Genomic DNA, 14,444 nt, shown 5'->3' with positions numbered 1-14,444 from the left:
ATAGCAGTGGGGCCTTTCATTTTGCTTCCTTATGTAGTGATGATTCATTTTATGATCATACTGTTCTGAAATAATACTTATTATTGATTATTAAATCACAGATGTACTGCATCTCCTCAGATCGTTCTAGAAAGTAGCTAGGCCAAACTATTAGAGGCTGTGATTTTGTAATAAAATGAAGAATATATTAAGAATACTTTATGAGATGTGCTTGAATTTTCATGTACGTCACTAGTTTTCACACAAGGCACGGATCTTTATCATCAGTCACTTTTCATAGTCTTTTATTATTTTCTCGTTCATTGCTTTGCTTTGTTAAATTCCAAGTTTTTACAGCATTTATGGGTGCTAGAGTTAAAAGTGGATGCTTTTAGGACTTGTTTTTCACAGTGTAGAGAGCCAAGAGTTATCCTTGGATGCCCTTTTGTTACGGTGCTGCGCTGTGTAGCAATAATCATTTTGGTTATGTGTTGTTCAAGGCAATGTTTGAAATCTGGTTACATTTGAGTTTCATAACAATTAGATCAATGGGCTAAGTATTAGCTTATAGATTAGGATCTGATGCTGAGTTTTTTAATGTATATTGTTGCATATTTTCTATTTTTACAGGATAAACTTGTCTTAAATATTGAAGCATTAAGGGCTGAAAATGACCAAGTGAGACTGAGAGCCACATCACTTCATCATAGGTACAAGCACTAGTTGTAGTTCAATTATTTTTTTTCTAATTTCCTGAAAAAAAAACCCACAAAAAACACCCTTTCTTTACCTATTGTAAATGGGAACACTTCAGTTGTAGCTATAAAACATGCTTTATAGAGCAGATAAAGCAGCTAATACACCACTTCAAAAAAAACAAACAAACAACAAAAAGGCTCTGTGGGTACAACAAAAATTGTTGGGGTGGGTTTCTTAGCTTGTTTCACTCTTCTCCTCATCTTGCTAATGGTAGTGTTTCTTCCTGTCTTAGCCGACCAGATTTCAGATACCCTATGGCATCTTCATCGGTGGCTGACAGTCACGCAGACTCTTATGGCACCTCTTCTGTGCTGAGGCGTCCTCAGAAAGGGCGTTTGGCAGCTCTCAGAGATGAGCCTTCAAAGGTAATAGAACTCTGAAAGGAAGTGACAGCAATCGAGTATTTGGCAACAGATTAGATTAGATGAAGTTAACATGTTGCAAGGAGTTGGTGGAATAGGATTACACAGCATTAAAAGGGCTTGATCTTGTATATGAAATTATGTTTTATTATGTGCTTGCTTTTAGTGAAGCAGGATATCTAATACACAGCTAGTAGGCTGTATAATTCTATTTCAGACTGCAATTTTGGGGCTGTAAAGTCCAATTTGCTTTAAGTATGATAAATCTGTGCAATATAATATGAAAGAGTACTTCCTTTGTGTGTCTGCACTTTGGATTTCAACTTTGGTTCACTAATCTAACATTCACTGTCCTACAACCAAGTCTTGCAGGTTCTCCTTTTACATAAAGCTGATTTGAACGTTTTCATTGTGTTTATTAGCAAAAATCTGTTGAGAAAATATATAGCCAAGATAATGGTGTTTTAACTATTGAGTCTGGCTGTTTTAAAACTGTACTTATCCATAGGAGGCCAAGTATTCTGCATCATAGTTTTTTGTTTTATGTTTCTCTAAACATCACTGTCTTGATAGATGCATTCCACATGCAAGTGGACTTTAAGAAAAAAAATGAAAATTAAACATCTTGAAAAACAGTAGAAATGTCACGTTTCATATCTGAGATTTTGTTTTTAATTATCTTTTAACAGGTTCAAACTCTGAATGAGCAGGACTGGGAGCGAGCTCAGCAAGCAAGTGTATTGGCAAATGTGGCACAAGCATTTGAAAGCGATGTCGATGTGTCTGATGGTGAGGATGACAGGGAGACTATATTCAGTTCAGTTGATCTGCTGTCACCAAGTGGTCAGGCTGATGCTCAGACTTTGGCCATGATGCTTCAGGAGCAGCTGGATGCAATTAACAAAGAGATTAGGTATGGCATATCTGCTGTTATGTTTTTACTGGAAAATTAATTGTGACACAAGAATTCCTTTTTATATGGTTATTCACAGAATTGTTTGCTCATTCACTTTCCTTTGGGGGACTGGGAGAGTGGGAATTGATGAACAAACAAAAAAAAGCCTGAATTGCATTTGACTTAAGTATTCCTTTCAGGTCTTTGGTCTCATTTGTGGAAGGGATTGTATTGCTAGTTGGGCAGAAACCCCTGCATGGTGGTAATAGTTGTAGTATTTACAACCTCTTTTCAGATTGGATTACCAAATTTTCGGTGCAGTTGTTTTGTCTGTCAAGTGCCACTGCTTTTCAAAATGCTTGAGTGGGCCATTCTCTTTATATGGTACTTGTTTGAATGCCGTGTTTATTTGGAACCCTTTTTTCTTTTAGGCTTATACAGGAAGAAAAGGAAAACACAGAACAGCGTGCAGAAGAAATTGAAAGCAGAGTGGGTAGTGGAAGTCTGGATGCCCACGGTCGATTCCGGTCCATGAGCTCCATTCCTCCTCCCTATGCAAGTGGTTCCCTTGCTGGTTCTTCCCCACCTGGCAGTGGCCGCTCCACCCCAAGGCGGATTCCGCATAGTCCAGCTAGGGAAGTGGACAGACTAGGTATCATGACACTGGTAAGTATCCACTAACTTTATTTTTCCAAGGTGAGTGTTCCTTTTCTGTAGGAAATGCATTTGATTCTCCCCTTCCTCTGCTTCTTATTTAACTCTATTTGCCCTTTCTGTTTGGTTTTTTTTTCTGTTGCATCCTTTCAACTTCTGTAATAATGATAATAAATGATTACAAAAAAATACCAACAAAACATTGAGAACTCAATTCTACTGGTCAGCATCTCACACTGAAGTATTCCTTTTGCTATGATTTTTCTTTGTTACTCTTCCTGGAAGAAATAAATGTATTCTTTGTAACACTCACTCCAGCAACAAGTTAATGTCTGTTTTAAGCTTTACTTTTAGCCATTTTTTTTTTTTTCCCAGCTAAATATTCAACTGAAACATAATTTGCGCATCTTACATAAATCTTTAAGTTTGTAAGATGTCACAGCTGTGATACTATTGAGTGCTGGTGTCTTTTCTTAGGCTATTAAACATGAAGATAAATATGTTAGACTTAGAGGCTGGTGTAGTGGCAGCTTGGTCTTTGCAGTTCAGTGAACAGAGAAGGATGGATATACATTCTTTTGACCTTCCTACATCTACTTAGGAAAATTAATCCTTCTAGGAGGTGCTCAGTGCAGTAAGTCTACCTGTTAAAAAAAAATAAGACCAGTTATAGACACCTTTATGTCTATATGAATTTTAGACAAGACTGTCTCCTTCTTAATATACTCCTCAGTGAAACATGTTCCGTATGTCAGAATTAAAAGAATACTTCTCTCTATAAACATTACTTTGTCCCCAGATTTGGAGCCAGTACTTAATAGTTACGTGTGCAACATAATGGTTACTACAGTCTGTCTTGGATTATTGCACTTTTATCATGACTGTAAGATTCAGTGGACAAGGGATGCTAACCAACACTGCAACGGCAGGCAGACTGCAACAGATTGACATATCTGATCTAGGTCTTTGGTAGGAGTTTAAAAAGGAGTGTTTCTGCCACCTATTTTTCCAGCTTCTTGAAATGAATGTGTAATAATTTTGTGTGTAATGCAAGGTTTTTTTCCATAAAAAAGGATCATTTGCCATTCTTGTATTTAAAAAACAAACAAACAAAATAACAAAAAAAAGCACAAACAACAGAAATTGTTATAATGCCTGAGATCAGGAAACCAGAGTCAAGAGCATCTTTATTTTGTGCAGATTAACATATATCAAGAGGTGGAGTACTTTATATCCTTACTCTCACAATAAAAGTGAGATATAAATATAACAATAAACCTCCTGAGTACCTCTTTTAAAAGAAAAATCAGGTAAAAACAGCCATGTTTATGAAAATGAGATCAGAAGAATATTTTATCTTAATACATAATGCAACTGGGGGTACAAATTAAATTGCAATGGTACATTTGTCTGTTTTCATACTTTGGAACTGATTTATGAAAGTATTTGTTGAAGCATGTAGACAATAAGCTATGTTTCTAGAATTACTGAACAGAAGATTCCAGAAACTTTTGGAGAGGCTGTTGGGAATTATCAGACAGAATGAGTTCTTATGATTTTTGACAGCTGCATTAGTTTTGAGTATGATGGCAACATTAGCTTAATTAGGTAACTAAAGCAGTGTTTGGTAGTACAGTTAGCTGAAAACCCTTCATCTAGTTTAAAAGCTATCAACTTAATTCTGAAGCTTATATAGCACTTTTCAGCAATTTCCATGGATCTCTTTCATTCCATATTGCAATCATTTTCAGATTGTTGTTCTATTAAATTTAATAGAGGAAAGAGCCAGAAAATTGGGTATGAATCTGATGTTATTTCTCTCAGAACTTGTCATAATACAATAACAAAACTTATTAATTTTGTGTAGTTTGTATCCATTCTAGCTGGAAGATGATTAGAAGTTGGTACTGATTTTAAAATCCTAACAGCAAAACAGCAAAATATTATGAAGGCTGCTGACTATTTTACTGACTTCATTTTTGGTTTACAGTCTTTGAAATAAGTAGCCAAATACAATGATGGCAAATATCAGGTTATTCAGGCTAATAATAAGTTGTTCACATAACTCAAGGTTGCTATCTTGATCTGTGTGGTGGCAGAGTTGAGAAGTGCATAAGAAGTGAAATCCAGTGGGTGTTGGAGTGGATGGAACATTAGGTAATACTAGTAGCAGAATCTGAATCAAGCATTCCATCACATTAAACTTTGTAAAAGGAGCAGTGTTATTGTGTCAAAATGAGCCATTGTTGGCGCTCTTTCACAGTTATTGAAGTATGACTGCTTTTTATGGTATATATACCATATATTGTGTGCCCCCGGTGGAGCAGTGGTATAAAGTGCTGCTTGCGGCACCGAAGGGCCCGGGTTCGAATCCCCCCTGTGGAGCAGGGGGTAGAAGTGCCGCTTCGCTACACAGGGGGCTCGAAACCTGGGAGTTGGACTCGATGATCTCTAAGGTCCCTTCCAACTCGCACGATACTATGATACTATGATATCAAGACTGCAGAATTGGCTAAGGTGCTTGAAATAATGTTGGTGAGTTATTAAGTTCCATGCCTGCTGTTGCTACGTGTAGCTTATGTTCAGGGGGAGAAGGATAGTCCTTGACAAAAGACTGGGAATCCTCTCTGCTTTAAAAGCAACAACTCATGCCCCATAATGCTCTACTGTTTCTCTTACTGAAGATAAAGTGTGCATCTTGTGTGCTGGTTTCGCGTATAGTACCACTATATCAGCTATAAATTTTGATTATTTTTCCTCATTTTCTGTCTTCAGGCACACATTTTTAAATGCTCCTGTGATTTGAAGAGTGCTTTATTCTCTTATGGTTTCTCTGTGCTGTTGCTGTAGTTGTTTAAATTCTTCCTAATATGTTTTGTCTGTGGTAGTTATTTCAACTTATGCTACAGTTTACAATAAATATGGCTTTTCCAAATTTTCTTTGCACGCATCTTTCAGCCTAGTGATTTAAGGAAACACCGTAGAAAGGTAAAATCTTTATTTACTGCTGTGCCCCTTCATTTTCTTACTCTCCTCTCAACTTGTTAATGGATACCAGATGCATATGAGAGAATTTGCTGGTTATCTGTAAAGATTATAAGTTCTTTGATATTAAGCGTAAAGTGACTTTTCTTAATAGAGGTGTGGGTTTGGTCATTTGTTTTTGAGAATTTTTTTGCTGCTACGTGGTACAGCTGTGCTCTGTTTGTAATTGCTGTTTTGCAATCATAACGAAACAATATTTAATTTCAAGGATCTATTAATGCATACGCAAATAAATTTTAATTTCTGTTCTTCAAACAAAAGATTAGGCATGGCTACAGGTACATAGAAACTGACTTGATAGAATTGGTAGTTTTGCTAATGCTTATCTAAACATGACAGCGAGAACTGCTTTTCCCAGAACTTTTTTGTTAGTATTTGCAGTTTGCTTAAACTGAAGCCAGCTATGTTGGTTTCATGGAGCTGCTTTACTTTAGTTGTTAGATCCGTGAATGAACAAAAGATGGCTACTTGCTCATTTCACTAGCTGAAACTGAAATGTAGAAGTTTGTCAGTGAAGGTTAAAAAAGAAAATAATTCAGAAGTTCAGACTGCAGGTAACTGCGGAACAGTAAGGGCAAGAGTAACTCTTTAACTTGGAAATCATTGACTTTCCTTTTAATGTTTTTTGTGTTGTTAACATTGCTTTCATGTTTCTGGTGTATTCCGACAAAACCTTCAAGTTTTGTTTTCCATTAGTCTCCAGCTTCTAGAGAAGAGGTACGAGATGATAAAGCGACGATAAAATGTGAGACGTCCCCACCTTCTTCTCCTCGATCTTTGCGTTTGGACAGAGTCCAAAAAGGAGCTTTGCATACGGTGAGCCATGAAGATATCAGGGACATAAGAAAGTAAGTAGCTATGAATAAGTCAGGTCTACTAGTAATGTTAGTTGCTATTTCACATCATTAGAGTAAAAATTCTTCCAGGCTGAGCGGCTTTGCAATTTTAGATTTTAATCTAGATATTGAAATGTCCCTAAAAAGGAAGGACTAAGACCACATAAATGAGTGTTGAATAAACAGTACAAATTTTCATGATTGGAAATGTCTTTGTGAATGATCCCTTTAGCATCAGGTCTGCATTAGTTGTTTGCTTCACATCCTCTTTCACAGATTGCAGTTTATCTACAAATAAGAAAGTTGTAGAATTAACTTAATTTCAGTTGGCGTGCAGTTTTTCAAGCATTTCAAACTTGCATTGTCTGCTTAATTTGTAAGGAAATTTTACTGACAGTTTTGACTTCCCGGAATTGCACTTTAAACACCTTAATTCCTCAATTAAATAAGTTCCTTTCTATAATATGTAAATACTCTACCCCTTCTATTCTTTCCCTTGTTCTGTTTAATGGGTTAACGTTTAATATTTTTCTGTTTATTTTAGTATATCTATTTCTTCTCATGATATTCATCAAATCTGAAATTAAATGCTACTAGTAAGCTACTAATCTTTCACGAAAACCAGAAGTTGTCTTTCACTATGTAATGACAGTGAATGTGTACATAAACCAGTTTGTTTGACTCCTTTTTTCTTTGTTTTTGTGAAAGTTCAACCGGCTCACAAGATGGTCAAGCAAGTAATCCCAGTAGCAGCAATAGTAGCCAAGACTCCCTTCATAAAGCCCCCAAAAAGAAGGGGATTAAATCCTCTATTGGCCGCTTGTTTGGCAAGAAAGAAAAGGGACGACCTGGACAAACAAGCAAGGAAGCATTAGGACAAGGTTGGTTTGCCTTTCTTTTTCTTCAGTGAAAAACTAAATTTTAGGATGTATGTGTTAGTAATAGTTATATTTGACAGAGTGTTTAGTTGCCTGTGCATGTGTTTTTATCAAACTAGACATAATCTTTTGGCAGGTCTTTTTATGTGTGAGCTTCAGGTATTGCTGTCTTTTGGTATGTCTTTTTCTTTTGTGAAAGCGTACTTCTGTGGTCCCTGTATAAAATACATTGCTCACTGAAAACTTGTGTATGGTTGACCTTTAGCACTATTATGAAGGTTATATTTAATGCTAGCAACGCAACTAATATTGTGGAGTATATGAAATCCAACAAAGCTTTCATTTAGCAGGGCAAAGATTCTGGCCGTTAGCATATATGAGCAATCCACCAGGGTAAAATAGTATATGGCAAGTCATTTTTGTATTTGTTACATAGAAGGTCCTTTTTGTAAAATGAACTGCTTTGACGTAGTTTATTATGATTATTTGACTTGATTTCACCAAAGATGATATGAAGAACAATTGTCTGTTGGGGTGGTAGTGTGTATAAAGCTACATCTGTAGGCATGTGTGATGCAAAGCTGATTGCAGACTTAAGCAGTACTATCGAGTCAGTGGAAAATAGCTGCTTTTGAAGTTGGGGCAGATGATCTGCAGAGGGAGAAGTGAAAACCAGAGCAATAATGCAGTGGCTGTAACTACCCCCAGAAGGGGATTACAGGTCTTTTATATTTCCCATGTTGGTCTTGACATAATTCTCTAATGAAGGAAATGCTTTGAAGTACTCTATTCCATACCCTTAGAAGTCTTAAGAGTTAGCCCTTCCTTTACATTTTGTAACTTTCTGTAGGTGTTCTACCGGCAATATAGTAAAACCAAATGCAGTTAAATGAAACTGTGCAGCTAAAATTGGTATTTAGCTCCATTATTCAAATTGCCAGCTGTGTTGTAGACTGCTAAAGGTCAATTAAGGCTTTTTAATCAATGTGAAATGCTTACCAGGGCTGGTAAACACATTGCGATTTACTTTACAAATATTCCAGTTGGTTTTGTACAGTCACTTCTTGGAATTTTCAACAAAGCATTCATAACACTTCCTGGTTCAAATGCTTAGATGTGATCTATGGGTGAGATGTCCTGTGACCAGGAAAGGTCTTTTATAGAAAAGTTTTGCCATTAAGACTGAAATACAGAAAAAATATTTAGAAGAGCGTTTACACGGTTTTCTTCTTCTTGCCCTCACTCCACCGTTCACCTCAGTCACAGCTATTTCTGTATCTGTTCTAGTTACAGTCCTCATTTATACATTTTTGGGGTTCGTTGTAGGTCTGAATATGTTGTGTCACCTAAGGATTGTTGATGACTGAAGGTAGTTAGTATAAGACTGTTAAGTGTGATTATGATAAATACTTAATGAAACTCTCAGCCCAAGCACATCTGTAAGATAATCCTATAAAAGGTTTTATGTGGTTTGTCTTTTACGGGCCTGAAAGGAGAAAGAAAGTTTTTATCTGCCACTTAGGTGGAAAGAAATTTCCTGGTTAAAAATGATGCCAATTACAAAGGATTAAAGGATGTTTTTGTTTAGGGAAGCAGTAGTGATTTTTATTTATAACCATGTGACCAAAACTGAGATGATGAGACTTTTTCGTTCTTTTTTTCTTTTCCTTTTCTTTCTTTGCAGTTGGCATGGCAGAAGCAGATAGTTCCTCTCAGGATGCATTAGGTCTTAGCAAACTTGGAGGTCAGGCAGAGAAAAACAGAAAAATGCAGAAAAAGTAAGTTATCAAATATTTTTAATCCTCTATGAAGATATTACCTTGTTTGAAAAATGCTTTGTTATCAGTTTTGTGTTTTCAGGTATTTTTCCCCCGTATGGTGCTGTGACTCTTAAGCCTCTGTTGATTTCTTTCCCCCCCCCCCAGCCCTCTTTTTCCAGTTCATTAGTGGTAGTATAGTCTTGGTAAGTTTGGAAAGGATTTAGTTGATGAATACTTATTGTTTAAAAGCAGACTCTTATCAAACTGTCCTACAGTATTTTATTTAATTCCTGCTTTGAATTCAATTCATTTGGAAGACTTTCTAAAGTGCTTTGACAATTGCTTGTTGTTAGAGTGCAGTATGAAAGCACAAAAAGTTCACTACAGGGCATCCTTGTATGTATTGGCTTGTCTTTTGTAACAAGCGGCTCTGAACCAGTTTCCTTTTGTGTTGTAGTTGCTAATTGTGTTGGTTGCTTTTTTTTTCCACTTCTACTTTCAATTATCTTGATATTTTTCATTTTATATTACAGCAATTCAAATCTGTTTTCATCACATACTCCTGATTTCCTCTGCCTAATGAACTCTTGACTCTACATCCTTTAAGGCACCTTTTAGATATGTGGTTAGTTTTTTCTAGTAATGGGAATTTGTCCCAAATCTGTCCGAGCAAACATTTGAAGTTCACCACTGAGTACCTACTGCATGCTTCGTTATTCCGTGACTTAGCAGAGATGTAACAAAGCGTAGATGAGAACAGATATTATTAGGAATTTTGACTTGATGTTTATATGGTAATACAGGAAACACCTGAATTGCGTAAATAGGATCGGGCCTCCTTTATACTTTTTCCCCCCAAAGCTTAGCCATATACTTTATACTTCTGGTGCTTTTATTCTGTCCAGCTGCCATTACTCACAGCTAAAAAAAAGCTGTTTGAGATCAGAAATATTGTGCTTTTTGACTTGCCTTCCCAAGACTAAATAATGTAGGTTAGAATGACAGTGTGATGAATTGTTCTTTGCGAGAGTGATTTCTTGCAGTACCTAAGTTCTATTAGCAAATAAAAATCATGCCTGGTCACTTTGCTAATGAAAACCAGCAGCATGCTGGTTTGAAAAGTCAGAATGGAATGCGGTTTTGTTTGCATAACAGTAGGCTCAGCTGTTTTTCTTCAAACTTCTACAGTGAAGGCAATCACACATTACTATAATGTGATATTTTGCTTTCTCTACAGAGCTTTTAAGTTGTACCACATCTTGCTTGAATAAATTGCTTTAATCTGGTCACGTACAAATAGCGATAGGCCTATTCTTGGGACAGTATAGATTTTTATCAACAGTAGCAGCAAATTGAACTCTAGAGTAGAGCAGTCTATGCTGTCTTAATTCGATACTACAGTAAGTATAGTTGCAGGTAGATCACAGCATTTTTTAGTAAATTTTTGAAGGGCTGATTATGTTAACAACCAATACATAAAGTATACACAATGGCTGCCATGTCATTGGTTGCTTAAGGTGCACGCTTCTGTTTGTGACAGTTGGAAGTTTACTTGCTAGCTATACATGGAAACGTATTCACAGTGCAGTACCTACATTTTGTATTGATGAAGAATCTTATGACAAATAGTACTTTCTGCTGAGAGCAGCATTCATTGTCTTTTCTAACAACCTTATAATGACAAAGTTAAATTATATGCATTATTTGTCTGTTTTTGTACCCCCTTGGTTTCAGTTTAATCTTGGTTTTATATTTTTCTTTATTGTTTTATTTTCCTTTTGTTTTCCATTTGTGGTAGTGCAAAATCAGGGTAAGTTTGTATTTGATTTACTAGGATTATTGTCAAATTATGATGAATCTTGCTTGGATTTTATAGTCTGAGAAGTGCTAACTTCTTTCAAAAAAAGTCTAATTGTGAGAAGAGAGATTAGATTCAGAAGTTGTTGTGAAGGTGTGTTGCTGAAATATATCCGGTGTTATCTTAATGCTAGCCATATGTCTTGTCTTAATTTGCATGGTGTGTTTTTTTTCTTTTACAATGGAAATATTAAGTCTTTGTTGAAAGTTTGTAATTTGGGTTTTGAAAGTTGCTTGGGGAGTAGTTGATAGTCACGGCAACTCAATTTGAGGGTAGATGTATTTATTTAAAGTACGCTCTTTGCTGTCTAAATGTGAGTTGCTTTCAATGTTTTGTTTGTGCTGTTCATCTCTGTGAGCTGTACTGCTGACACTGTGTGCCACGACTGTCATTGTGCTTTCTGTTCATCATTACAAGCTTAATGCTGTATTAACTAAAGAGGAGGGCAAGGGCTACTGCACAAAGTTTACGTATCTATTAATGGTACGTAAGAAAATTACACTATTGATCTACCTGAAGTTAGTGTAATTCCATTTCATTTTTGCTACTACAGCATTTCAGTTTTCACACCATATGACTGTCATTTCTACCATTATCATTCTCTTTGCTTCCTTAGTGTTTTCCTTAATGTTTTCTTTATTCTCAGCTTCTTCCAAATCTGTTACCTTTGGCTCATCTCAAGAAACTTAGAATACAGCAATAGTATCTGGCTATGAGTTCTAGATTTATCCATTCCCATCCAGTGGCAATGCTGTTGCACAGAACTGCTTCATTTCCTTGTGGGTCCGAGTATGTTTGCTTGCTGGGGGCCATTATAAATATGGTTACTTCGGATGGTCTTGGAATGGCCGGTTTGTTCACTACTGCATCTAGCAGCTGCGTTTTTGACTTTGCTTCTCTTCACGTATGGCCACAGTTTCTCTGTGGTTGATTTTAGACTCATTTTGAATTTATCAAACAACTCGGCACGTTTTTCTCTCCCATTCAAAGTAACACTCAACCAATTTTAGATGCCTATCCCTTGATTTTGTTACTTAAATGTTATTCCAGTAGTCAGCTGCCCATTTGAGATCTCTTAGCTTTCAAGTTTGGAGGTGGTGACTATATATCTACTGTCTGTTTAAATTGAAGTGTCACTGCAGCAGACAAAGATGATATGAGGATGGATTTGGCACCCATTTACAAAAAAGTCTGATTGGATGATGTGCAACTAAATTGGTATGTCGGTTATGCTATTTATATAGCTTGATCATGCGTCACTGGAGCACAGTGTGTTTCTGGTGAAGCTGGAAGATAATTTTTGGAAAAATGGAGTTCCCTGCTGTAGGCAAAAAGTGCTGATGCATCATTTATAAATGCCAACAGCAGCTGCTTTTTAATTCTTCCCTAGAGATGTCTTGAAATTTCAGTTTAATAATTTCTCATCTAAGTAAAAGAGATAAAAACTCACTGTATCTGAACAATCTCTGCAGCTAACATTCTGTTTCATGGAAGTGTTACTTTTTGGATCCATTGAATAATTAAACTTCCTATAAACATTGTTTTGCTTATTTTTCCACATTTACCACCATCGCATTTCCTTCTAGCAACACAGCTGTTTTCTGCATACAGTTACATGACTCCATCACAACCTCACCTTACTTTTTCAATGCTTTCCCTGTACTGTTCACCTCTAAATCATTTACTGTTTCATAGTTAACCTAAAGCATGCAGGGAGGCTATTGAAACAACAAGAAATTACTGCTGCAATTGTCTGAACCACAGTGTCCCAGAAAGCATTCTGAGCCAGCAGGAGGAGGGGAGGCAGTGTTCACATGGCTGCCTGAGGTCATCTTTGGGATTCTCTGAGCTTATCTGTGCTCCTTTGTCACTAGTGCACCTCCCTCACTGCGTGAGCATGTTACTGTACTTACCCAAAAGGACAACAAAACCACCAGTTTCAAAATTGAACTGCTTTGGAAAAAACATTGTATTCCTTTCTGGCAAATACAGCATTAAGCATCTTATTATCTTCATACCAAGCAATGTTTTATAGAATCTTTGTTATTTAAAGATTGAAAGCAGGAAAATACTGAGTAAAGCCAAGCAGTGCAATGTGTTTAGGGCTGATTATTTGTGGGATCAACTTAGTATGTTCTGTGCTAGGAGGGAAACAGATGATCTTCTGTTTTGACTTTAGAGGCATGTATATATTTGAAGTATACAGATAAGTGTTAGCTTTTAAAGTCTTTTATTTTTTGTAAGTGAAATCTAACTATTCAGCTGCTAATTGCTGAAAACTGTTCCAGCACTGTTGGATTTTAAAATAGGTACACTAGAATGGCTGCGTGTAACTAACTATATGATGGTTCTTCCTCCTACTTGTTTCATTTCTGAGTAGTGTCTCAATCAAGAATCTAACTGTCAGAGTTAAGTCAGACGTCTCCACCTTGTGGTGGCAACTTTGGACTGAGCATCTGTAGTGGCTTGAGACTGGTTTTTCTGTAGTTTTCTTAGAGGCAAGACCCAGCATCCCTGCCACACTGAGATTTCCTATCCAGTTCAGTTGATTTCTCCATGTAGTCTGTGTCTATTTCTTGTGACTGCCTTTAGTGGTGGTTGTATCATTGTACCTGTTAAGCTGGGAAGTGAGGAAAAATGATTCTTTGCAAAAAGGTAGTAATTTGATTATAGTGTTAAAATTAGACTTTTTGCACTAGTTCTTGTTATTAATAACTGTTTTTATCATCATAGGCATGAGTTGCTTGAGGAAGCTAGAAGACAAGGCTTACCTTTTGCACAATGGGATGGGCCTACAGTAGTTGTATGGTTAGAGGTAAGCAGTCCCTCTAAAATAGACTAATAATGAATATACTTATTTTTAAGGAGTTTAAGATTTTGGGGCCTGGAGTGTTTTCCAGACTTGGTTACTTTCTTTTTTACCTTTCAGCTGTGGGTAGGGATGCCAGCCTGGTACGTGGCTGCATGCCGAGCAAATGTGAAAAGTGGTGCTATTATGTCAGCCTTGTCTGATACAGAAATACAGCGTGAAATTGGAATTAGTAATCCCCTGCACAGACTGAAGCTGAGACTGGCCATTCAAGAGATCATGTCACTAACAAGTCCATCTGCCCCTCCCACCTCAAGGACGGTAAGGAAAGCGATTGAGCACTAGGCATCTTTCAGAACCATTAGAATTTCTAAATCTTCTTTCATAATTATGTAACAGAAAGGATTTGAGCTTCAAGTCAGAGTTTCTGGAAACATCAAATTGTAGGGAGAACAATATTTCTTCCTTTTCAGGAATTTAAATTAATTAAAATGGTGCTTTCCTTAAGACTAGTTTCAATCAGTGTAATTATACAATTAAAAATACTTAAAATGCTTGCTGTTTTTGTCTGCTTTTAGCCTCAGAACAAGACATAATATAGACGACATA

At 36.5% G+C, this 14,444-nt stretch overlaps 1 protein-coding gene across 10 annotated transcripts in view; it reads left to right on the top strand.

Annotated features, from left to right (window-relative positions):
* PPFIA1 (PTPRF interacting protein alpha 1) overlaps positions 1-14,444 on the top strand; it is a 54,479-nt gene that overhangs the window by 29,630 nt on the left and 10,405 nt on the right. For 6 of the 10 annotated variants that reach the window (XM_072337268.1, XM_072337263.1, XM_072337264.1 and 3 more), the window contains 10 exons: positions 610-689; positions 971-1,103; positions 1,790-2,013; positions 2,427-2,661; positions 5,608-5,637; positions 6,391-6,542; positions 7,239-7,411; positions 9,093-9,186; positions 13,760-13,841; positions 13,956-14,156. In XM_072337268.1, coding sequence (XP_072193369.1) covers positions 610-689; positions 971-1,103; positions 1,790-2,013; positions 2,427-2,661; positions 5,608-5,637; positions 6,391-6,542; positions 7,239-7,411; positions 9,093-9,186; positions 13,760-13,841; positions 13,956-14,156 — 1,404 coding nt within the window. The remainder of the gene's footprint in view (positions 1-609; positions 690-970; positions 1,104-1,789; positions 2,014-2,426; positions 2,662-5,607; positions 5,638-6,390; positions 6,543-7,238; positions 7,412-9,092; positions 9,187-13,759; positions 13,842-13,955; positions 14,157-14,444) is intronic. The other 4 variants (XM_072337267.1, XM_072337265.1, XM_072337262.1 and 1 more) reach the window with 1 other exon arrangement.

The sequence above is a fragment of the Excalfactoria chinensis genome, chromosome 5 (genome assembly GCF_039878825.1).
Source record: "Excalfactoria chinensis isolate bCotChi1 chromosome 5, bCotChi1.hap2, whole genome shotgun sequence".
Taxonomy (NCBI): domain Eukaryota; kingdom Metazoa; phylum Chordata; class Aves; order Galliformes; family Phasianidae; genus Excalfactoria; species Excalfactoria chinensis.
Note: the sequence above shows the minus strand (reverse complement) of the source record. Positions and strands in the feature narration are given on the sequence as shown.